This window comes from Sinohyriopsis cumingii, chromosome 16, assembly GCF_028554795.1.
Source record: "Sinohyriopsis cumingii isolate HCF-2022 chromosome 16, ASM2855479v2, whole genome shotgun sequence".
Classification (NCBI taxonomy): domain Eukaryota; kingdom Metazoa; phylum Mollusca; class Bivalvia; order Unionida; family Unionidae; genus Sinohyriopsis; species Sinohyriopsis cumingii.
This window is the reverse complement of record NC_142976.1, coordinates 3480924-3505952: the sequence shown is the minus strand read 5'-3', so window position 1 is coordinate 3505952 and position 25029 is coordinate 3480924. Positions and strand designations below refer to the sequence as shown.

The 25029-nt window shown below is 37.1% G+C and overlaps 1 protein-coding gene across 5 annotated transcripts in view; it reads left to right on the top strand.

Moving 5' to 3' along the window:
• Positions 1-25029, top strand: part of LOC149779835 (uncharacterized) — a 217686-nt gene that overhangs the window by 85519 nt on the left and 107138 nt on the right. For 4 of the 5 annotated variants that reach the window (XM_089936508.1, XM_089936509.1, XM_089936505.1 and 1 more), the window contains exon 2: positions 16637-17169. In XM_089936508.1, coding sequence (XP_089792634.1) covers positions 16678-17169 — 492 coding nt within the window. In that variant the 5' untranslated portion in view covers positions 16637-16677. Of the gene's footprint in view, positions 1-14108; positions 14347-16636; positions 17170-25029 lie in introns of those variants that run through there. The other variant, XM_089936506.1, reaches the window with a different exon arrangement.

The following is a 25029-nucleotide window of genomic DNA, read 5'->3' as shown; positions in this document are numbered from 1 at the left end:
CAAAAAACACTGACCCACGGGAAGCTAATGGCAGCTTTCTCACACACCCACATTATAAGATATAAAATTTATTGCAGTATTTTTGTGTTTTTTCCATAAAAGAAGCATTTTTTTCTGTACTTTCTAGTGTTACAAAGTTTCGATTTTTTTTAAGCCTGAAATTTTATCCTGTACTTAAAAGTACCTTGTCTCATTTAGAAAAGGTATAACTATTTTAGTGGCGTGTGTTTCTTTCTAACTGTATTGAGAATGATATGGTTAACTTTGTCAGCGTCATTTATGATGCATCTTTTCTTTTCGAATACAAAATGGGTGGTATTGAAGAAGAACAAAATTCATGCTATCCAACAGCCACCCCTCCCTACCATGACTAATTTTGGGTATATGACATTTGACCTTCCTTTTGGAGTCCAAAGGTGTAGAACCAGAAACAACTTCCCTGGAGTACTAAATGACAAAAGTGTGAAAGTATATTATTAAATTATGTGTGATTACGCCTTGTGATGTTGGAGAAGTAGGTATGATGGATAAACACACAGGCAAACATCTGTATATACAGGTTCACAGCTCGTCGGACGGACAGAGGTTTAAACAGTTCTGTTATATCGTTGCCAGCAGCTCAGGAAATAATCACGATCCGCAAATAATATGCATTCCTTCCTTTCAGAAAAGTTTTAGATTCTTTTGAGAGTATCCAGTTTTAAAATTCAAAGGCCACGACTTCAGTATTTGAGGCACCGTATGAAGGAAGAAAAAACAAAATTATCCCTTTTCAGATATCATTGGCCGTCAAAGTAGATAACATTTGACAGCTTTTATTAACAGATCTATATATATATATAGTGTTTATATGTGATGGAAAAAAAGGTTTTGAGTCTCGAAACAGTATTATAAAAACGTTTTAATAAAGATGCGAGAAAGAAGTTGATTTTTTTATTTCTCTGTCTTCACTAGTAATGATAGCTAATTTTGTTTCATTATGCCTATTTCCTAAGGTAAAATTCGCTCGAATTTTCTATCAGTATATACGATCACCGTGGGTTCGTGACTAACAAGACTGTCTGCTAGTGACTTTGCTTAAAATGAGCTTCTAGTTTGCAGTACATTAGTTATGGCAAGGGTGCCCGCACGTAGTCCCCCCCCCCCCCCATTTCACACATAAAGACTAAATATGTTTCGGCCTACATCCGTGAAATTTAATAGCTGACCACTACATATTTGCCTCCCCCTCCTAAAAAAAAATCGGCGAGCACCGGTTTAAGTGAACTGCTTAATCACAAATGTAAAACAATAAATTCCTCTGTAAGTCAAGTGCTCTGATTAATACATTAGGCATACACATTACGGTATATTATAATGGGTGGTTCTCCGTACGTTTCCAGCGAATGTCGATCAATATTTCCGGAATAATGTCATGACACTGGCATTTGAGAAGTAGATAAATGTCCTGTACATGGCAATAAGTGCCTCACGCTCATGCGCGAACGGTGCCTTAGGAATGGAAATTCCCACGCAACTGCCTGTGACGTAAATAAGCGGAACCTCCCTTGTTTGGCGTACTCCTTCAAACACGACTGCCAACGGTAGCATTGTTTCATTTTACAATGATACGAAAAATAGTTTTTAAAATATTTCATGTTTCCTTTTTCACTTGATTATTAGTCATTTAAAAAGAATGAAAAAAAAACTCTGGATAATTTTTGTAATTTTTGTAAGTTTTATTTGTATGATTTAAAAAAAAGTTGTTGATATTCCAGTTCATAAAAACATCTTGTTCATGTTACCGTTAACGTATATAAGCTGAAAATAAAGTTCATAGTACCTGTATTTGTAACGTTTAAAAAAAAGCAGACATTGTTTAAAACGGTTTCACTCACTTCGGATTTTTTTAAAGACAGAAATCACAAGAAACAGTGAACCGGAGGATAAATACTACAAATACATAAAAATAAGTAAACTAAAATTGGAAACTAATGAAATGGAATCCATAAAACCTGACTTTGTCAAGTCAATATACATTCCAAATTATTTGTATAGCGATGGTTATAATAATAATAATAATAATAATAATAATAAACTATCTTTAACGAGAATAACACATAAGGTCATGGCTGACCCATCTGCCATGTGGTCCCTCAGTTTTTGTAATCGGCTAAGTTAAAAATGGCGGAGAGCGTGGTTTATTCTATGGATTCGGATTAACCGTGACGTTTGTCTCTGCCATGTCGAAGCAAAACAGTTTTTCTTTCTTTAATATTGACAGGGTACTCGTATGCTATGCTATAGTCTATTTCTAGTACTAGAAAGAACAAATAAGTTGCACTGAAGATCGATTCCTATTGCAAGAAGGATGTACGTTTAGTTCATACTTAATTTAATCTAGGTCTCATTAAAAAATATAAAACTATATTCCCATGTAGTGGTTGTTTATCAGCACAGGCATGTGCACGTAAGAAGATATTCTTCGTTCTACGTATAAAGATATATGAAGTGTTGTAAATTGTATGCTTTTAGACTCTCTCTCTCTCTCTCTCTCTCTCTCTCTCTCTCTCTCTCTGCGCCGTACCTTACTTCAAAGGTACGCAGTGAGAGTTTAAAGGAGCTCGTTGCTTCACTTGCTCCGAAACCATAGTACTGCATGACATTTCTTAGACACCTAAACAGTATTCACATAGCTATTTTCCACCAAAAGCACATATAATAGCTTAGAACAACAAGAATATCAATTTTGCTGTACTTGCATATATTGATATATAAATGTTTACATGATTCTGTTTCTTGTATAGCATCAGATTTCAGGAACCAACGCCTGTGTCTTCCTTTGTAGTCAGATGTGCTTTCATTAAAAAACAATAATTTGTATTTTATTGGAATTGTGTCTGAATATCCACTTTGTAGAGTACTGAAAACGCATCTTCAGTAAGTGATCCGTGCCTAGTTTTGAGACTCAGAAGAAGCATATCATCTGTTACAGTCGGACAAGGACGATCTTTTCCACTAAAATTACACATAATAACTTGGAACAACAAAAGCTGAAACAGACGAGATTGTTAAAGATAATATAAATATGAAAGAGAAAAAGGATAGATCTTGAAAGATCGTAAGGCTGAATTTTTTTTTGGGGGGGGTGTCTTTTTGCTGACTCATGATATAAAAATTAATTGGAAAAACAAAACAAAACAAAGCAAAACAAGGAGACGGGAGCCACTCCATAGAGACCTTGCGTAGATCGCCATGGAGGGTAAATTATTTTCAGGCAAAGAAAGCTGAAAAATGCTTTGGATTGTCGCCGCTTTGAAAGAGAGCTGTTTTGTTGAGAATGTGTTTGTTGTCATCGTCGCAAGCCATGGGCGAAACCCGCTATGCTCTCTCTCTCTCTTCACCCACAACTGCCAGGGATAAGATTTCTTCGTTTGTCAGGAATATGCATAAGTAAAAATACATTATCTACGAACCAACGAAAAAGGCTCCTATTCATCACCGGAAGTGACCTCTCACAAATCGATAAGTGACTGTGTCTGGAAGAGAAAATTTTACTGGCAACTGTCCAATAAAGGTTAAGTTGAGTCACCATTGGTTGCAATAATTGAATGATGCATACATTTTTTTATAATGTTTTAACAAGGAAATCGTATATCATGCAGTGACGAGTGTGTGTGTGTGTGTGATTTTCATCTAAGGCTTGCTACAGTGGATGTTTTGTCTAACTCTTAGCCCTCAGTTAGTTCAATATGTTCTTTTTAAACGAAACTCGGGGTATCCGAAGTGGATATAAAATGGTTCCAGGAGTGAAAGCGTTTACGAAAGCTTGGATTTTTTGTCAGAAATGGAGAATATTCGTGTGACGAGGCCTCACGCTTCATAGCGGTGAGTATAAACCTATAATTTGACAATGATAAATCAAACAATAAATTAGAAAAGATAGAGGCTGCTGTGGATAACATGGACGGTCAGTCTTAACTGGACAACTTTATAGTTTTGAATTGGAAGGAACACCTAATGAAAACTGGAAAATCCGTGAGGGCAAAAGGTATATTAAAGATAATCTGAAATTTGAAAATGTTGAGAATATAACTATTAATGGCGCACGCCGTTTATGAAATCAGAATGAGACAAATACCCGATCTAGAACCCCATAACCTGTTCTTGTCAGGCTGCCATGTACGCAGACCTTGAACGTGTATTGAGCAGGAAGAAATGCACCTCATGTGGCAGATGTATATTCTCGAATGATAGTTTTCATTCGTTCATTCCATGTATCTTGCACTTATTTACGTTTTTGCTCAACACGACACAGTGAAAGTGGAAAGGCATATCCTTGCCGGCATCAGTCCTGGGTTAATCAGACGGAAGTTTACAAGCTGGCTAGACCCGGGTCAGCTCTGAATGGAATTCCAGGCGTTCATTGGATAAAATCATAAAATAGTGACACTGTATATCACCAGCGAAAGCCAGGAAAGTGGATGGTGTGTGGGTGGGGGATTTAATTCCAAGTTGACCAGGGTCTCCCCCAAACCAATACTTCAGAAAAATCTAGCGAACTTGACGGCTTCGAAATTTATATTGTCAACGAAACTTGCACAGATAAATATGCGTTCTTACTGATTCTGTTTGATAAAGTGTTTGATATATTTCCCAAGAAATGGGGGGACATATGTCCATTAAAAAAGAAAATCTCAGTTCAATGTCCCAACAATTACACAAGTATTTCGTGAATAGATTAGTGTATGTATTTGAATACCAAGCTATGTGTCTGATATGTGGTCACTAACAGGTTTTCGCAAAAGATATTCCATGCCAGAAAATATATTTATTCTACTATCAGTGGTTAAGAAATATTTGCGAAAGATTCTTCTGTTTATTTATTGATTTTTATACAGCCTTTGTGATTATATTACGTGCCAACATATGGGTATTATTATCAAGAAAACGTAAATTCAGGCACATAGATTCTTTAGTCAGTATATGCCAGTTCAAAATTATGTGTTATAACTCCCACAAGTTGAACAGATTGTTAAACTGTTTCAGTTGGATTTATATTTTAAAACCTAGCAACAATTTCGTACTATGATTCAGACCACTTGGGCTGCGAAAATTCAAAAGACGTAGAAAAAGTAAAACGTAACTTTTGCAAACGATATCTTACACTTTCATTTTCTACTAATAGTGCATATGCAGTTCGATAATAGGGTAGAAAAACACTGTACATTACACACTATAGACGATATATTACATTTTGGCTACGTTTGATTTACATGGATCAAAAGAGGTATTCCTATAATTGTTATCTGATCTAAAAGCGTCTTGATGAAAATCGTCATATTACAAGGGGCAACACGCGTGCAAAAACTAACTTTATTCACTTGGGTTTTGTTTTTGTATGGATTGGGCAGAGTGTTGGAGAGATAAGTGTGTTTGATTTGGATTTTTAACGTAGTTTTTTTGTTGTTGTAAATTCAGTCATATCGCTACGATGTCTGCAGTGTGGCAGTTTGACTAGCACTGGGGCATCATGTCGCAGACATTTAGCGTGATGTCCCACCGAGTCACATTATTCTGACACCAGGCCGACCAGTCCTAACACTAACCTCGTAATGTTGAGCGCCAAGCGAGGCAGCTGTTAGTACCATTTTTGTAAGTATTTGGTATGACTCGGCCGGGGATCGAACCCACGACCTCCCGCATCCGAGGCGGACGCTCTAACCACTAGGCCACCTGAGCATTGTTGGAGAGATAAATATGTCTGTTAAGATATTGCATGGCAGAGTTAAAGATTTATGAGGCAAACGTGTCATACTGCACATTAATGGTATGGGTTCGTTCCATCCGAAGATGTTACAGATATTTTCAATCTTTGTTAAATCCTTAACGGTTTATATCTATAATACTTCCATTTAGTTTTAGACATACGTTCTATGGTTATGACATGGTTGTTTGTAGTTATTTTTCCCCCGTCTAGTGTCTCGGTTATTGGATAAATATTTGATGAAACTCGTCCTCACGACCGACTCCAACATAATTTTCGTCTGCTGCTTTATTTATATTGGGCATAAATACTTTTGTTTATTAAAGACATTGCGATTTTATAAGGATATCAAGCCAGTTATAACATGAAGGCATACTCCTTACCAAGGCTCGTTTGGGGGTGGGGGTGGGATGGGGTACTGGCTTCGACACACGCTCCTGTCTATTTAGCGTTTCTATTGATATCGCTGTTACGCGGAGAGCTCTGTGCATTGAACTGTAAAACCTACGCCACACAATCATTGCAGTTTTAAGATGGGTTTTATGGATTAATTATTTATTAACTCCCCAATAATATTTGTTTACACGTTACCACGGTTCTGGCGTAAATGGAGGTTAATCATTCGAAATTTCCCATGCGATTTTTGACACGCACGATTACTCTTCAACATTAATAATTTGGTTTGTCCATATTTTGTTAAGCGTAAGACTTTATATAGCATTTATTCAGGCGAGATAAGGAAACGAAAGAAAAAAGACAATTTTGAAAATAATGAATTCCATCTTATCATCTTTGATGACTAGTATTTAAATGACCTTTGACTTGACCCATAATTACATATAAACATTTAAGAAAGCTGTAATTACAAGGTCATGCTAGTCATATCACCCTTAATGAATCCTTGCAAAACATGAAAATATAAACAACTGCTAAGAGACCGACAAACACAGATATAGATTGGTAGATAGAAAAATATATGGCGGATGGGCATGCGATTAGACAGACAGACAGACAGATCTTTCCATGAGGTGGTATCTGCACGCAACCTTTAAGTACCATTTGTAATTGGTAAGAGAGGCCTAATCTACGTTTGAATACTGCTGGCAATGTTAGGTACCATTTCTACTTGGTAAGAGTGGCCTAATCCAAGTTTGAATACTATTGTCAATCTTATCGTCAACAAGACCCTTTGGAAACTTCTGAGAAACCAAAGGCTATTTTAAGAAATGATTTTTTTTTTTTGCATTATAGAAGTAGCAAAACTGATTTTCTTTTGACAAATACTTTTCATGAATTAGATTGACTTTTGTACCACTATACACTGAAACAATTTTATTTCTGTTTACACGCCTGACATGAATTTCTACTCTGACGGCCTACCATTAAACCGATTTTTATTCATTTTGTGTGTGTCGCCAAAAGTATCAGCAAACCTCAATTCCTATTTTCACCCCAGCTGTTAAATAACATGTCCAACCGAAAAAGAAATAACGTCATTTAGCAACGTCCTTGCGATGGATCATATTTTTTGCGACGTATTTCGGTATATGATAAAAATTTACCCCATACTAGGTCTATCCAATAATTTTCGTCTCCAGGCAGCTTAGGGTGTTAAAAAACTGGTTGAAAAAAGCAATCATGTATTCCCGATACATGTGATTTCAAAAGAGAATACAAACTTTTAGCAAAAGCCTAGATATGTACAACCAGACAATACGTCCATCTGCTGTGGGTTGTTGTTTTCATTGTTGTTCAAAAGAGACGCTTCAGATTTCCTAAAGAATATTATCATAAAATGTGGACAACCCATGGCCAAGATTAATTAAGGTATTGGCGTTGAAAATTCATCAAAGGATATTAAAGAGAAGTGTAAGTTTTACTGGTCATAAATTAGAAGAGCTTATGCGATGGCCTGTTATCCGTCTGCCGTCGCCGTCGCCCGTCTGTCCGTTAGTACAAGTTTGTTATCGCTACTCTTCCTAAAGTATTCTGAGGATTTATATGAAACACTTTCATAGCAAGGTCTAAGTTCTTGGTGCTAGATGCAAATGGCGCCGCTCTGACAGAAAAGGTTGTCCCCACGGCATATATATTTAAATTCTTGTTATCGCTACTCCTCTTGAATGGAAAGTCATATCGACATGAAGTTTTCACCATAAGACTCCGTGTGATGTATATTTAATCCAAAATGAAAATGATGCCGATATGTTATCCAATAATACCGTCTTGGCTGCCATCTGTTAAATATAGTTATCGCCACTCCTCGTGAAAATGCTCGTATCAGGAAGGGGATTTCATCAAAAGATTTATGATACTTAGTTGGTTTTCAATGAAAATGTTGCCGATCCAATATGGTCACCTTGACGGCCATCTTGAAAGTCTTGTTATCACTCAAGAATATCAGAGATTGTTTCAACACTTAGAAGTTAAACAGAAGAAACAGTCTTAACTTTGTTCCCTGAAAATTCGTTTTGGCCAGTAGAGCACTATTCTCTTCAAGGGACTCTTACTACTTATCCATGCGCATTAGCGTCGAGGATATTGTTACACCATCCAATTATCCGTCCGTCCGTTCGTCCGTCCATCCATTTGTTCCTTATCGCATTTTATCTGTGCTAAGTGGAAGTTCATAAGGCTTGCTATTTATCTTGTCCATGATTTTAGTATGTAGGAGATAAAAGAATCTGCTTTGTTTAACATTTGTGGTTGACAACAACGCTTACAACTCAAAGACCGAATGATGAAAGTAGGTTTAATTGGTTTCGATGTGTAAAATTTATGTTTGAACTTAAAAAGAGCTGTGAATCAGTTTGGTTTGAGCATACATACAACCATTCACACGAGGGTGGTTCGTGTTTACCAGGGGAAGGGGATTATCATCTGTGTATCAGTAGGTGGTCGGGATGGAGGGAAGGGGTGTTGTCAAATTTAAAAGTTGTCAAATATACATCTGTAGCAGTTTTAACGGAATAAAAATAATTTTAGTTCTGACGTGAATGAGTGGATTTTCCAATAGAAATAACATTGATAATTCACTGAGTTGAATTCTGAAAAGCATTTCCTCACTGCGGTCAAGATGCTTAATATGCCTTTTTGTCACTTGATTGGTCCAGTGGTAAACATGCCAATCAGTAACGCAAGAGGTCAAATCCAACAAGATCTTTTTGCTTTTTCTTCAGTATATACAAAACAACATAAACGCTAAACAGCTGACGTTATCGCGCGGGATGCCGTAAGAAACCTGATACTTCAGTCTATTATACAAATTGCAAACCCACACGTTTGATCGTTAAAAATAAATGTTGCTTGTTCCATTGAATAACATATGTTTCATCTCGTGGGTGAACAACACAAGTATTTTCATCCACTCAGTAAAATATATTCGTTATTCACATGATATGTGTAAATATTTTCTGTATATTTCAACTTGAAGTCCATTGTCAACGATTGTAACATCAAGAGGTGGAATATCGAACTAAAGTCAACACAGACATGCACTGAACTTGCTTATGCAATAAGTACTCTCTCTCTCTCTCTCTCTCACACACACACACACACACACACACAAACACACACACACACACACACATAGCGTAAGGTAATCTGGTTCGATATACCATGGGGGGGGGGGGTCTTGTAATTAATTGGGATATGTAATAATTATTGTTATTCTTAGGAAGTTGTTGTTGTTGTTGTTGTTGTTGTTTTGGGGCTTAACGCCATTTTTCAGCACACAATAGGCTATACATGGCGGCCAGTATTAATGGTGGAGGAAGAACCCGGGAAAACCCCGGAAAGAACCACCGACCCACGAGAAGCTACTGGCAAGCTTTCTCACATACCCACATTGGCTGAATCCTAGACTCGAACCGCCGCAGACAGAGGTGAGATGGCAGTGATCCGTAACGGAGAGCGCTTTAGACCACTCGGCTACTCGGGGCCCCTTTCTTAGGAAGTCGAGTGTTAGGTTATGAATATGGTGGCTGCTTTATCTTTCCTAGTCTTTCGTTATCTTCATTGTACAGAATTATAACAACGATTTTTGCATTTTATAAGTAAGTCTCCACTATCACAGTAATTACCCACGATTCCACAATAATCCTTTACGTCGAATTTATTGTTTTTCAAATATATAAGACTTCTTTCGGGCTATTACTCTGTCCGATTAAGATTATAAAGAACAAAATAAAAACTTAATGTATTTCTTTTTCCTTTTCATGTCGGCAAAGTGTTTTCAAATCACACGCAATTAATACCTACCAATTATATGTGCAAATAAAATGTACAGGATTGTGCTATGAACCTTAAGGATACATACACATATAGACTGTGGTGTACTAAGGGTAAATGGAGCCCAGGGGTCAGTGGCTTAAATGGCGACCAGAGCGAGGATGATTCCCCAAATGGTCAAAATACGAGGCCCGAATGGCCTAAGCCGGGAGGAGGGTTATGGGGAGGGGGCAGTAGCCCTCTCCCACATAAACCATTGGTTTTTTGGGAAGCACTGCCAGTTTCCCCAGTGGGACCCGCGACAAGCCCTGGCCGCCAACGATTTTCCTGCAATTTAATGCAGTTTGGTAGTTTTTCCTGGCATTTAAATTCTGTCATTCACACAAGACAGCCAAGAACCATTATATGCACGGCTGTCATTTTTACATTATTCCCATTAATCACACCTCAAGTACATTAATGTCAAACATGTACAGAAACCATGAATTTTAACAAAATCGATTTATTTATGGACTGTTTGTTTACAAAAGTATAATCCTCCCCCATACCCTTCTCATAAATCTAAATAATAGTGCTTGTCTGACTGATTCGAAGACGTCTGTTTTAACTGATTTGTGCCCAGGCGAAAGTATTACTCGATGTCTGGATCCATGTCACTCGCTGTGATGCGAAAGCGTGATTAGCGGGTGTTGAGGGGTGGGGGGCGCCGATGGATAGAGCAGCAGTTAGTTCATGAAGCACACACTGGCAGCAAAAACGAGTTTGCCAATTCTTGTAATACGGGTGCTTAATGTAATTTGCTGAAAGGTCGGGATTCAAGAGTAACACTTTTACGAACTCACAATTTTGGTCATATTCAAACAAAAATCAGCACTTTTCGCTCCCAAGACCTCTTGCACCCGGGGCAACCTTGCCCTTCCCCCCACCCCGTCAGTACGCTACTGCATATAGAGTCATACAGGCACGTAACAAAGTCGTTCTTTCAAGTGGAATGAATGAATTTGATGTTTCATTGTTTACATAAACTGTTCAGCAGTACGAAAATAACTTCTAAGCATTATAGCACACAAATAAATGTAATAGTATTGCACACAGAATATAATACTCATGCTTTTATTTCGGCAAAATGCAAACATTTATTCATTGAGTTATCTAATGTACATTTTTCTCTTGACGACTTCGAGGTTACTTTTCAGACGTGTTGATCTCCGTCCCGTCCGCTGTCGAAGATCGGAGGCTGCAACGAAAAATCAACACATGTTTGCGTTTTTAAACAATTCAGAGCAACTTACAGTTTACTAGACAAGTTTATAAATCAATATTGTTATTCCTCAATCCACTGGTTAAATACTCCATTAATATGCACTCTAGGAACACGCACAGCGAACGGCTATTTGCTGCTGACAAGTATCACAGCAATGGAAGACGACTATAACAGTCCATAGCTCGTAAATGTGTCTGAACTTTAACTGACTCCGGTAATATAAACGGACACGATTAAGTCACATTCTGTCAGATTTATCGAGATGAAAATGTTAGTACTGAATACAAATCTTGTTCTTCTCAGCGTGTATCATTCAGCATTTAAGAGAAACAAGAATCTACGTTTCTAAAGAGCAGCAATGGGTTATATAGTCATTGCTTGAAACAGGCTTTATCGGGCCTACAATAGGCGAAGTTAGCTACACACGACGTAACAAGCTATTAGCGAAAAATGAAAAATGTATACAGCGAGTGGTTTATCATTGATACAGCGTACATACTATACATATATTTTATTTATATCACATACAAATAGACATATTTGCCCTTTGAACGTAGCTAAGAATGAACGAATCACATCCCTGCGAGTGTGTCCGCCACAAAATGTAGTTCTACGCCTTTTCTTGCTGTACATCACACTTTATAATCTCTCTCTCTCTCTCTCTCTCTCTCTCTCTCTCTGTAGGTATGGATATAGGTCATGCAGGACACCAGGAAAAAAAATTGACTCACTGACTTAAAAGCAGACAGAAGGGTGGTCATACGGGTACATACATACGACGGACATGACTGACCGCAATATACCCACTTAATTCCGAATGTAAACACGCTCAGGTATGTGAAAGACTTATTGTTTTCATCTGTATACAATAATCACAGGTATTTATCTTTATACAAGACTCATAGATATTTATCTGTACACAACACTCACCCAAAATATGAACATTGGAGACTGAAATCTGCAATCGAATAATACTCAGGCAGACGCTAGTAGGAAGAGATAGAGATTAGAAATTAACATTATTTGGCATTGAGTATATTTTCCTAGTTCTATTTTTGATACTTAATAAAATACTTTTTACGGGTTTTAACTATATGCACCTGAGAGAAAACCTATCCCGGAGACGGAAAAATCCGATGCACTTTGTACGTATTTTTGCTTGAAAGATAACACACTGTTTTTCTTTAATTTTGAGATGTATCGATCTTTGTATTAATCGTTCACTATCTACGAAATAATGTGAAATATTTATATACATATAACTTCAACATAACTCCAAACAATTATTTTTCCGACAATTCGATTCGGACATCTGTATCAACTTCTAGCGTCTTTCGATTCCGTGTAACTACAGACAGAAGGTGGAAAAATGTTCTATAAAGTAAGGTTGTAGGCAGAATTTTTTCCTGGCGTGGATACCGATTATATAATGTTACAGAATTCTCGCCTTTTGACCACATTTCCCATCCACCTTCTCTAGAAACGGTAAGTTTATTAATCATTTCACTTTTATTTGTTTTAAAATCAGTTAAAAAACAAAAGTAAGACACTTTTGGCCGACGATTTTAAAAGCCTCCACATCGCCGGCATTTAGTTGCAAGCGTGACATGTCAAGTAAATGTTTCAGTGCTCAAAACATTGAACTGCAACGTTACTATCAACCATGTATATCCACATAATTCTACGAAACTATGGAGACGTAATACATGTTTCCCCTTTCAAAAATAAAATAGAAGCATGAACTATAAAATATGTTGTTCGTTAATGCAGTATTATCTCTGGGGTTATGTGACATGAACGCATCAAACTCGACACCACACGTATCCGGATATCCGTTTCAACGTACGCACTATTTGCTGATGCAGCTTTCACTTCCAACGTTCTAAACAAAACAAAACAACAACAAAAGTGCGTTTGAAAATTAATATATATATATAAATGTTTCCTGTAGGAAATCCATTAACTGTAGGATTTGTTGATCAAGTTTGCTATATTGTTTTTAGTGGGTGTGTGACATCAACGTATCACACTCGTCACTACTCATCGCCTTGTATTCGTTCTGATGATACAACTTTCACGATCAAATAACTGAATACAAGAAAACGCGTTTGTACTCGTACTAGCAAAATCTTACCAGTATATACCTTTTTTGGGGTCCAAATCAAGATTTCAGCTGACAATTGTCTGTCTTGCTATTGCCGATTTGTAGCCCTTCCCATCTTACGGTGAATAAGACCAGATTAACCAACGCGCGGACTTAAATTTGATTTAAAGGTACGGGATGTGTTATATCAGCCGCAATAAAAAAATAAAAAAAATACCAAATACATTCAACATACATACGGACGTACCATATAGTGCCCTGTCGGCTAGTATTGGTGATGATTAATCCTCTCCTATAAAAAGATGATTTTAATGTAAAGGTATGCACATCTAATCGTTAATTAAAATTAACATTAATTAACTCACTTTAGGAAATTTTCTCTTTCAGACGTACGTGATACACTCACAAACACAAGTTACATACGCATACAATAATCGCCATTACAGACAACACAATACTATCACGTCTATGTTCACCTACCTTTCATGTGATAGCCTTACACGCATTTTCACTGTCTGTTATATTGCAGTCAACATGGCTTACGTGAGTACGAACATGTGCCTATGTTGTTAGTTATCAATTATTATATATTTATAAGAATGCGTTTGATAAGTCATGTACGTATTCCTAAAACATTCCTAAAACATAGCCTGGTAAACAAAAACTAGCGTCAGTTTTGTTAACCTCTTGAGCGCCTATCGACATACTGCCACTCCAACTGTTTATTAAGTTATATAAACGTTGTACAGAAAAGAAGATAGCGAATCCTAGTCCCACACTAACTGCACACAGTGTCAACAGTAAATTCATGGTCAAGTTTGGTCTCATGACAAACTTAACTGGCGTTTGAGTCATCTACAACAACCTAAGGTTTGGGCAAATCATTTTAAATTTTACTATTATTATTGTATATCGATCATCTGTCGGAAATTAGTAGGCCCATGTATTCTTCTTCCGTCAATAGTCTTTATTACTTCGACTCAGGAACAACGGAAAACAAAGGTAAACTCTCTCTCTCTCTCTCTCTCTCTCTCTCTCTCTCTCTCTCACACACACACACACACACACACACACACACACGTGCGCGCGCGCGCATACACACACAAACAGCACACAGACACACACACACACATACATCTATACACATGATATCACTTTTAAACGTATAGCGAATGTCTGGATGAGAAACAGTACGAGGCTATATTGTGCCTGACAGCACATGACCTCAGTTTTACCGCAGTATTGTAAGAGGATAGATAAAGGATTTCATGAAATATATACTTGTACTTACAGCTTTTATTTTCAGCTTCGCACAGTGTTTGATGTACTACGGGGATTAATGAGAGTAACTGTTGTACTACTGGGTTTAATGACAATATATAATGTACCATTGAGACTGATGTCAGTATATAACATACTGTTGAGATTAATGCCAGTTATATAACGTACTATTGAGATTAAGGGCAGTTTATAACGTACTTTTGAGATTAATGATAGCATTTAACATACTTTTGAGATTGATGACAGTATATAACATACTATTGAGATTAATGACTGTATATAACGTACTATTGAGATTAATGACAGTATAAACATGCTATTGATATTAATGACAGTATATAACGTGCTATTGTGATAAAGGAATGTATCTAACGTTATTTTGAGATTAATGATAGTATTTAACATGCTATTGAGATTGATGACCCTATATAACGTACAATTGAGATCAATAACAGTTTATAACGTACTATTGAGATTATTGATAGTATATAACATACTTTTGAGATTAATGACAGTAGGTAACATACTTTTGAGATAAATGGCAGTATATAACGTACGTTTGAGATTAAAGATAGTATCTAACATACCTTTGAGATTAATGACAGTATATAACGTACTATTGAGATTAATGACAGTATATAACGTACTATTGAGATTAATGACAGCATATAACGTACTTTTGAGATTAATAACAGTAGATAACGTTCTTTTGAGATTAATGATAGTATATAACATACTACTAAGATTAATGACACTATATCACGTACTTATGAGATTAAGGGCAGTTTATAACGTACTCTTGAGATTAATGAAAGTATTTAACATACTTTTGAGATTAATAACAGTAGATAACGTACTCTTGAGATTAATGAAAGTATTTAACATACTTTTGAGATTAATAACAGTAGATAACATACTTTTGAGATTAATTACAGTGTACTGCTACTGAGATTAATGACACTATATAACGTACAACTGAGATCAATAACAGTTTATAACGTACTTTTGAGATTAATAATAGTTTATAACATACTTTTGAGATTAATGACAGTAGGTAACATACTATTGAGATTAATGATAGTATTTAACATACTTTTTAGATTAATGACAGTATATAACGCACTATTGAGATTAATGACAGTATAAAACATACTATTGAAATTAATGACGGTATATAACGTACTATTGAGATAAAGGACAGTGTATAACGTACGTTTGAGATTAATGATAGTATTTAACATGCTATTGAGACAAAGGACAGTGTATAACGTACTTTTGAGATTAAGGGCAATATAAAACGTACCTTTGAGATTAATGACAGTATATAACATTCTATTAAGATGAATGACATTCTTTAACGTATTATTGAGATTAATGACAGTAGATAACATACTACTGAGATTAATGACAGTAGATAACATACTTTTGAGGTTATTTACACTATATAACGTACTTTTGAGATTAATGACAGTTTATAACGTACTTTTGAGATTAATGACAGTAGATAACATACGTTTGAGATTAATGACAGTAGATAACATACTTTTGAGATTATTTACACTGTATAACGTACTTTTGAGATTAATGATAGTTTATAACGTACTTTTGAGATTAATGACAGTATATAACATACTTTTGAGATCAATGACAGTAGAAAACATACTTTTGAGATCAATGACAGTAGATAACATACGTTTGAGATTAATGACAGTAGATAACATACGTTTGAGATTAATGACAGTAGATAACATACGTTTGAGATTAATGACAGTATATCAGGTACTATTAAGATTAATAACAGTACATAACGTTATGGAAACATTACCTCTCAAACACATGTTATGTTATTTATGTCGATTAGACGATTACTGTCAGTTGTGCTTGACCACCTGTACGTTTGCACAAGGCAGTCTTTAAGTTGGAGGACAAACGATATATCTAATAATAGCCAATATTTTTACAGTGGGGTAATTTGTGAACATTTTATGTATTGGAACTTTTTTCTTTGCAGAATTGTTCTTGCATGGAACACGTGAATGCAAATTTTAGTTGATGAGAAATCTAAATTCAACCGAAAGTAACGTCATGAACTGTGATATGGATGAAGTTACCCGGAGTATACATAGTACAAATAGTCATGCCACCGCACAACTGTTGGTTACAGTTTCGTTAGTTGCTGTTTTTGTGGGAACAAGAACTATTCTTAACCGAATTCGACAGGAATTAGCTCAACTTACGGTTGTCATAATCGGTGCTGGGCCAATCGGAATGACTTCGGCCTTAATTGCAGTGCAGTGTGAACGTGTTAGCAAGCTAATTCTGATTGAAGAGCAAAGTAAATATTCGTTAGAAAATAGGTCATACCAAATAGCATTTCAACCTCAGATTGTGCATTTTCTGAAAAGTATTGGGGTTGATTTTGATCATTTGGAAGGCTGTTGGCATCATGGATGTTTTTACACCAGAATTGGGATATATTTGGAATATATAATAAATATTCTTCATCTATACAGCACTGAAGTGGAGATAAGATTCAGTACAAAGGTATGTGACTGAAAATTATTATTATTATTATTATTATTATTATTATTATTATTATTATCATGCTTTAAGAACATAACTATTTAGATAAGAAACATAGATGCATATTTTGAAAAACACGTTTTCTTTATGGGATGAGAGTTATTTTCTCTTTTTTTATAATAAATATTCACTTACTTATATCAGAGTTTTTGTTTAATTAACGTCTTCAGTATTCTCCTTGATATCATTCTCTACAGTAGCCTTTCGAGAAATGTTTATATTTTCAACCTTGATTGTTAGCCTTCCATATCATTTAAAAAAAAAAATAGATATCACTTCTGGAATGTGGGGAACAAGAAAACTGAGTGCATTTAAAACGTTTATCAATTTTTTTTAAAGTTTACCAGACTGGAACAAGATGCCAATTTAAAAAGTATATATAAAAAGTATTTTATGTTGGAATTCGACGAAATTAAGATTATAGACAGTGATAAATATTGACATGTGATCTTTGCAGAATGAATCTAATACGGTCCGTTATATATCCTAGAGATCACGCTTTGAAGACGGTGATTACATACAATGAAACAAAATGATACCGCAAAGTGCCGAACTAATGCAAGCTATGATCTTAACGCTTTCTGTACCGGCTGGTCCCTTTGTTAAAAGCAAACACTCACAAAATATACAAAACACACAACACAAAAAGAATTAGATTGGTACTTTACCAAAGAAGACGCAAGAGTAATGGCATGTAACAAAGTTACAGCTGAGGTTAGCATAAAATCTCTGAAAAGGAAGAAATGTAGCTTCTTTGTTGCGTGGCATCTTTTGTTGCATGCTTTGTTTTGAAGGGTATTTTGGTACTGTTTGGTGTAGGACAGAAAAGTCTTATATTTGGCTGCACATTCTCAAACGTTATATAATTGCGTAGGCAAGAGTACAAGAAAAAATGTAATTACAGAAGGGATAAGTAACTGTTACCTACGATGAATTGGAAATGCATACATATTCCACACACAAAAAACAGAGTAATGAAATTAAGCTGAATGGAAGAAGTTAGCATTTGTTTGTTCGCTTCGTTCCTTCATTAATGTTGTTGTTATTGTTGTAGGGTTTAACGCCATTTTTCAGCATCCGATAGGCTATACATGGCGGACAGTATTAATGGTGGAGGAAGAACACGGTAAATCCCCGGAAAGAACCACCGACCCACGAGAAGCTACTGGCAAGCTTTCTCACATATCCACATTGGCCAAATCCGAGACTCGAACCCACGCAGAGATGAGATGGCAGTGATCCGTAAAGGAGAGCGCTTTAGACCACTCGGCCCCCCCCCCCTTTCATTAATGTAAATATTTATTTCCGTAGCAGTAATACCGAAGAAACACTTAAGATGCACAATAATACAAACTGTGCAAACATCAATTTTTTTTGTGGGTTTTTTGGTGATAACTTGTAAAATGAAGTATGTTGGAAAAAGCAGTCAGCAAGTATCTAAAACACTTGGAAAATCATAGATTTGACACAAATAACTCATTGATCAATCTTTTTAATCTCATGTTCCACACACATTAATGGCGGCTGCCATAATTTACAAGATGTTTTTATTTAGCCTAAATGATATTAGGAAATGGAACATCGGTCACAAGGAACGTATTGGTTTCACCGTCTGGATACTGTCTATCCATTAGGTTTAAATTAGGTTTGAATTCTGAGACTGTATATTATCCTGCTTGATAAGTTATTGTATTTGGTCACTTCTATTGGTGTGGGTCTGAAACACTTTCTAAATACCTGGTTTGTTCGACTGAACACACTTTAAAGTATTTTGTCTACTATGTTTTCGCATATTCTATTTCTTAACTGTAACCTATATATGGCAGCTGTTTTCCTTTACTTGTATGTATGTATATATATATATATATATATATATATATATATATATATATATATATATATATATATATATATATATATATATATATATGTATGTATGTATGTATATATGTATGTATGTATGTATGTGTGTGTGTGATGGCGGGTTTGTTATACCGTCACTATGGTAGGTGTTGGGGTGGGGTGCTTCCAATATTTATTTAAATTATTATAGAAGTCCCACCCAGGCTCGATTTTGGCTGGAAGTTAAATTAGAGAAAGATGGATGTAAAGCTCCGAGCCCCCAGTCAGCAATGCCGACGGTTGAATGCTTGAATATACAAAAAAGTGAAAATCCACTAATAACAATTTAATGATAATTCAATAAACAAATGATTACAATTTCCCAAGTACTCTCCTTCTGACCCTGTGATAGCCGATTGCATCATTTGATTTGTAGTGTGAGATAGCTTTCCACCTGTCCTTGTATTCTACTCATTTGTGTATTCTTTTCTCCTATTCCTCCAATTCCTTTTCCTCTTCTCCCGACTTTCTCCAAATTCATTATCCTCTTTGACTTCTCTCTTTACTTCTCCTTCAATTCCACTTTCTCCTTCTCGACTCCTTTTCCTCGTCTCCTCGACTCTGTGCCGACAAGACTTGTCGACATCGACTGCTCTGACAGTCTTACTTCCGTCTCCCCTATTAGAGACTCGGGACTTAACTGAACCGGAAGTTCTGTCCCCCCCCCCCAAAATGATTTCTTTACGAAGCTTTGTATTTCCTTAGAATCTCCCCTCTAAGTTTTCCCGCCAAATTACGAGTGGCTTTCTTGGAGTAATCTTATTTGCTCAACAATCTTCCCAGGAAACTAAAGTTTCGCTTGCTAGTTAGATGCTATAATTTCGGATCGAAATTGTTTTCACACCCTTCGTCTCAATTCCGATTGGATGTCTCATTGAGTCGATCCAATCAAACATAGCGGATAATGTCCTTCTCGCTGTTTGTCCACGTGGGAACTGATTTAGAACACGTCCCTTTCTCTCGCGGTTCCTCTGATCTAGGAGAAAGTTGTAACACGTGGGTGGGAAGTCGCTCGATCTAACACCTATGCCAATTCAAGATGCCGGGTCGTCTCTCTGGTCACGGTAACCTTGCGTAAGAGATAAACTCTATATACACACGAGGCTATTCTCGTGCAAACATACTCATTCATATCATTGATACCCTTAATATTTAAAGACATTAATCGTGCCCCGGGTGGTGAGTTGATTAAAGCGCTCACCGTTACCGATCACTGCTATCTCACCTTTGTCCGCATGGGTTCAGGTCACGAGCTCGGCACATATGGGTAGCTTCCCGTTCTACAGGCTAGGCTATGATGTGCTCAAAATGGCGTTAAACCAAAACAAGAAGTAGAATAACATAAAGATATTGGTCAGAAAATTGTTTGAAGGTATTCGTAAATAACAACTCATCCAAATAAACGTAATTTAATCTTAGACAAAATAAGTACGGAATGACTCGGATAAGTAAATACAACGTCAATGTTAGAAAGTAAATAGTATACAAATTAGTTTATTAATTTTTGCTCAGAAATACGTCCTATTAGAAATATTTTAGTCGCTGGGATGGCAAGAAGAACACATTTAAAAACAAGTAAAATGGCAGAGTTGTTCTATTCCGCACCATGGTGCATCTGGATGTCGTTATTTCATGTCATGAAAACTATGTTTTGTGTTGGTAATTTCGTAATTGGTTCACCAGTTTGGTGTTTTGTTGCACACAATTTATATGCTTCACTAGAAGGACAGGCCTACATCGTTTCAGTTGTTTTACGCGGCTAATCATTTACAAACATGACCGTCATATTTGCTTGGGCGAATCCTTTTTGTGTGTGGTGACAACAGGAGTTAGTTTATTCCCCGCGTGCGATAAGTCTCGAATAATTCCGTAAATTTCCATATCTTTAGGCGTTACGTCCTTTTGAACCCATGTTTATAAGTGTTACGCCGCTTGCCCTTTTTATGTTGTTAAATGTTTGGAGAAATATTCAAGCTGGATATTTTAAATATTGGATGCAGACGACACACTTCGTGCCTTCCCTTGTATCACTGAGAAGGACTTTTCCAAGAACCGGAGAAATGTAGCAAGCTAGTTCATTGTTTACCTTGAAAACTTCCATTTGGTTTGAAACACGCCCAAGATAATAGTGCTAGGGACCACCTGGCGACAATCAGATTATAAACTATAAATTAATAAATGAAACGACTCATTTGTGGTGCATTAGTTATATCATTGATGTTTTTGTTCTTAAAATCGGTAGCGGTACAAACAAACGAGAGGGTACGCTGATATATGAAGCTTATATATGAAGGAACATAAACCCATCCAAAAAGTCAAACATTCTCTATCTGCAAAACTAAAGATATTAAAATTCCCTAAAAGATATATTTTTAAAAATAAAAAGTTAGGAAGACAATTTCAGCAAAATATAGGGTCAGTGTGTTATGTAAACTACGTTCTTTGAAGTGTTCTGGGGTGGCACATCATCAAGAAACTTCTTACTCGAGTTGACATCAATAACGTTTGCTTCTCATTTTTGGGGCGTACACTTGTACATTCGCTAAGCGGGCCTTCCTGTCGAGATTCATGGTCAGCATGGGTCAGATTGTGTGTCCACGCGACTGACACAATATCACATCATCTTTCCTATTTGTTGTGCATCACGGGTGTCACTCCACAATAATATTTTAATGTCACAAAACCTATTTGTGGAATTTTAAACGAATGCATTTTGGCAAGTTAATATATCGACGTATATAAAACGTAAAGTCAATTTATCGAGTCCTCAATAGCGAAACAGGTGACCGCAGGACAGCACTGACGGCTTTATCTGCTCTTTCATTAATATCAATGCCAATATGGCTGTGCAACCAACAATAAAGGACATTTTGTCCATATTTCATGAGAAAATCGTGTTTCTTCTTGATATAGGATTTTATTAGATTGTTACTATTTTGCTTTTGGTTGAGAAAGAGAATTCGATAAAATAATGACGGGGGTTGGGGAGAGGTATTAAAAGAGTTTGCATCAAAAGACGAGGGTAAGGCTGTAATTCCGCCAGAAGCGTTATCGGCGCCCTAGGCGAACTATGACTGGCATCCATCCCACCCCAATCCCCGAAAAAAATCACTTCCGTCCACTCTGGAACCTCTTAAAGACTGGCACCATTTATTTTATACAGGAGATCGAAACGTAGTCCTTATTCAATACTTTTTTAATAGAGTAACCATATGTTAACCTTGAGACACAGGTTCATCATATCCTCTCTCTCTCTCTCATATGCTAAAATGAGCTTTGACCCGGATATTCTGGTTTCTTGACACGGATTTGCCGAAGATCCTGGTTTAGTATCTCCAGAAGTATGTTAGTAAATAAAACCTATCGAATCCGCTATTTTTTAGAAACGACCAGCTGCCAACTTCGATTAGCAGCGGGACTGAAACGTATCTGTTGTTTGATTTACATGATAATCATACGGTATTTGTGAATGTTTTATATTGAGGAAGAAATTTATTTCCAAATTAAATATAAGAATCATTACTGATTTGTTAACGAAGTTTCGACTGGCAAATTTAACAATTAACAAATCAGTTTACATATGCGAAATCCTGTATCTGCGAGAAAATGTCCTAATTATTTCACAACATCAGGGTGTTCTATGAAACAAAAAACCATATTTGGAACAAAGTGCGTGAAAAGAAGGAGTGGGGCAGGAAGGTGTCAAAAAAGTGGTGCAATGTTGCGGATAAGTATGACGACTTGTTAGTAAGTGGTATCTCACTAAAACACCATATTTCTGTTACATTTGCGGTTTACGTGAAATGCTTTAAATAAAAACAAAATATCAAATTGAATGAACTAAAATATAATATTAGGTTCAATGAGTCTGGGTGGCAGCACAGGCTCTCGGTGAAACTTTATCGGCTCGCTATCGCAGATGCCTAGGCATCCTAAGGACAATCATGGATAGGTCCAAATCCGAATTCCGGTGTGTGTGTGTGTGTGTGTGTGTGTGTGTGGACAGACAGACAGGGAAACGTGGGAGTCGGGTAAAAACGAAGGAGTCGGATAACTGTTAACCCAGGGTGGATAGATTCAGTTGGCTTCCTCAGAAGAGTCCTTTCTGGTGGATCGGGCGAACGAACAAGTATGCTGACCCTCCCCCCCCACCCCCCGACTGTGAGAGAAGATGGTTAAAGCTGCTGGACAGCTTAGTTGTCGTAGGAACTGATGGCCATCACTGCCTCCGGGCTTGTCTTCAGAGGTCTCGCCATTGTGGTGCCACTGGATTTCAGACACTGGGCGAGAGAGTGAGGACAACTCTGCACAACTTTCCCTCTCTTAAATCTAATTAACGCGCACGTTATGACATTATTTACCTCACCCACCAGACACCTTCAAATCCCGAGGCGATAGGCGAGCGGCAAAGCAGCAGATGTGGATACACTGGGATCGGTAGTTTCAGACCTACAAACAGGCGACTTAGGGCATATGGTCGTTTTTCGCTTGACCGAAGCAGTACTGGAACTCGGCAGTCCATAGGGTGACTGAGCAGCCATTTGAAGGATCACACTGCTTACCTCTGCATCATAAGGAAGGTGCTATGAAGGGTGCCCTAAACACTGCCTTCTTTCACCTTAACCCTGTTAGCATACCGCGGCTGACAGGTATCCCACTTTAGCAGTCAGAAACATAACAAGAAGGCAAGTCACCATCGGTGCCTGGAACATACACATTTAAATGAACAGTACGTCAACAAACAGACCAGAGAGAAGGACAGCTCTAGTTGGCAGAAAACTGGCCAGATTCAGCATCCCAATGGCAGCCATGAGTAAACTCGCCTAGCTGAGAAAGGACAACTCGTCGAAGTTGGAACTGGCTACACCTTCTGGAGTGTCTGAAATAAAGAACAACGACATGATGTTAGTGTTGCATCTGGAATCAGATAATGGATAGTTAGCAAATTCACAAATGTCCTATAGAAAATAAATGACAAACTAATACAAGCGAGACTCTCACTGTCTGGAAAAGGGATGCAAGTGGGATCAGCGCATATGCGCCCACAATGACCAACTCAGTTGAGATCAAGGACAAATTGTATGAATACCTGGAGTCTCGTATTGGAGAAGTACCAAAGAAGGCAAGGTCTTCTTCCTTGGTGACTTTAATGCTAGAGTTAGTACATATCACCAGACATACCTAGGTGACATTGGCAAAAATGAATTGGGCAAAGATAACAGCGGACTCCTCGTACTGAGAAAATGTCCTGATCACCAACAGTCTTTAGCTTGCTTAGATGTCTTTGTTGCACCCACGCTCCGAGCACTGGCATCTTACTGATTACGTCATCTTCAGGAGAAGAGACAAGTAGGATGTCCGAGTGACGAAGGCCATGAGAAGTGCTGAACGCTGGCTTCACCACATGTTGTTAGACTCCAAGCTCAGTATCACGATTCAACCTAGCTGACCTGCAAAAGGTTCCTCAAAAGCGTAATGTCTCCAAAGTGAAACAGTAGATGTGAAACAGGTATTTGTCAAAGAACTGAGCCGCGAACTACATACAATCGATATTAATAAAAACTGTCAAGGAAAACTGAGCATCATTCACAGACTCTGTGTACTCAATTGCATCCAAAACCATCGGTCCCTCCACACGTAAACATACAGATTGGTTTGATGAGTACGGTGCTGTCATGCAGAGGCTTCTGAATGAGAAACATTGGTTCAGAAGGACTGTTTAGAAGTCAGCACTTCATAATCTAAAGAGACAGCCGTCAACAATATCTAGTGGACTGTCCAACGCAACTTCAAAGACTTGCAAGACTTATGAAAGAGCAGTAATGCAGATGATATTCATTCTTGTGCAGACATGAATTACTTAAGGAACTTCTATGCTGTTTCGAAGACAATCTACAGGACAAAGTCATCAGGAACATC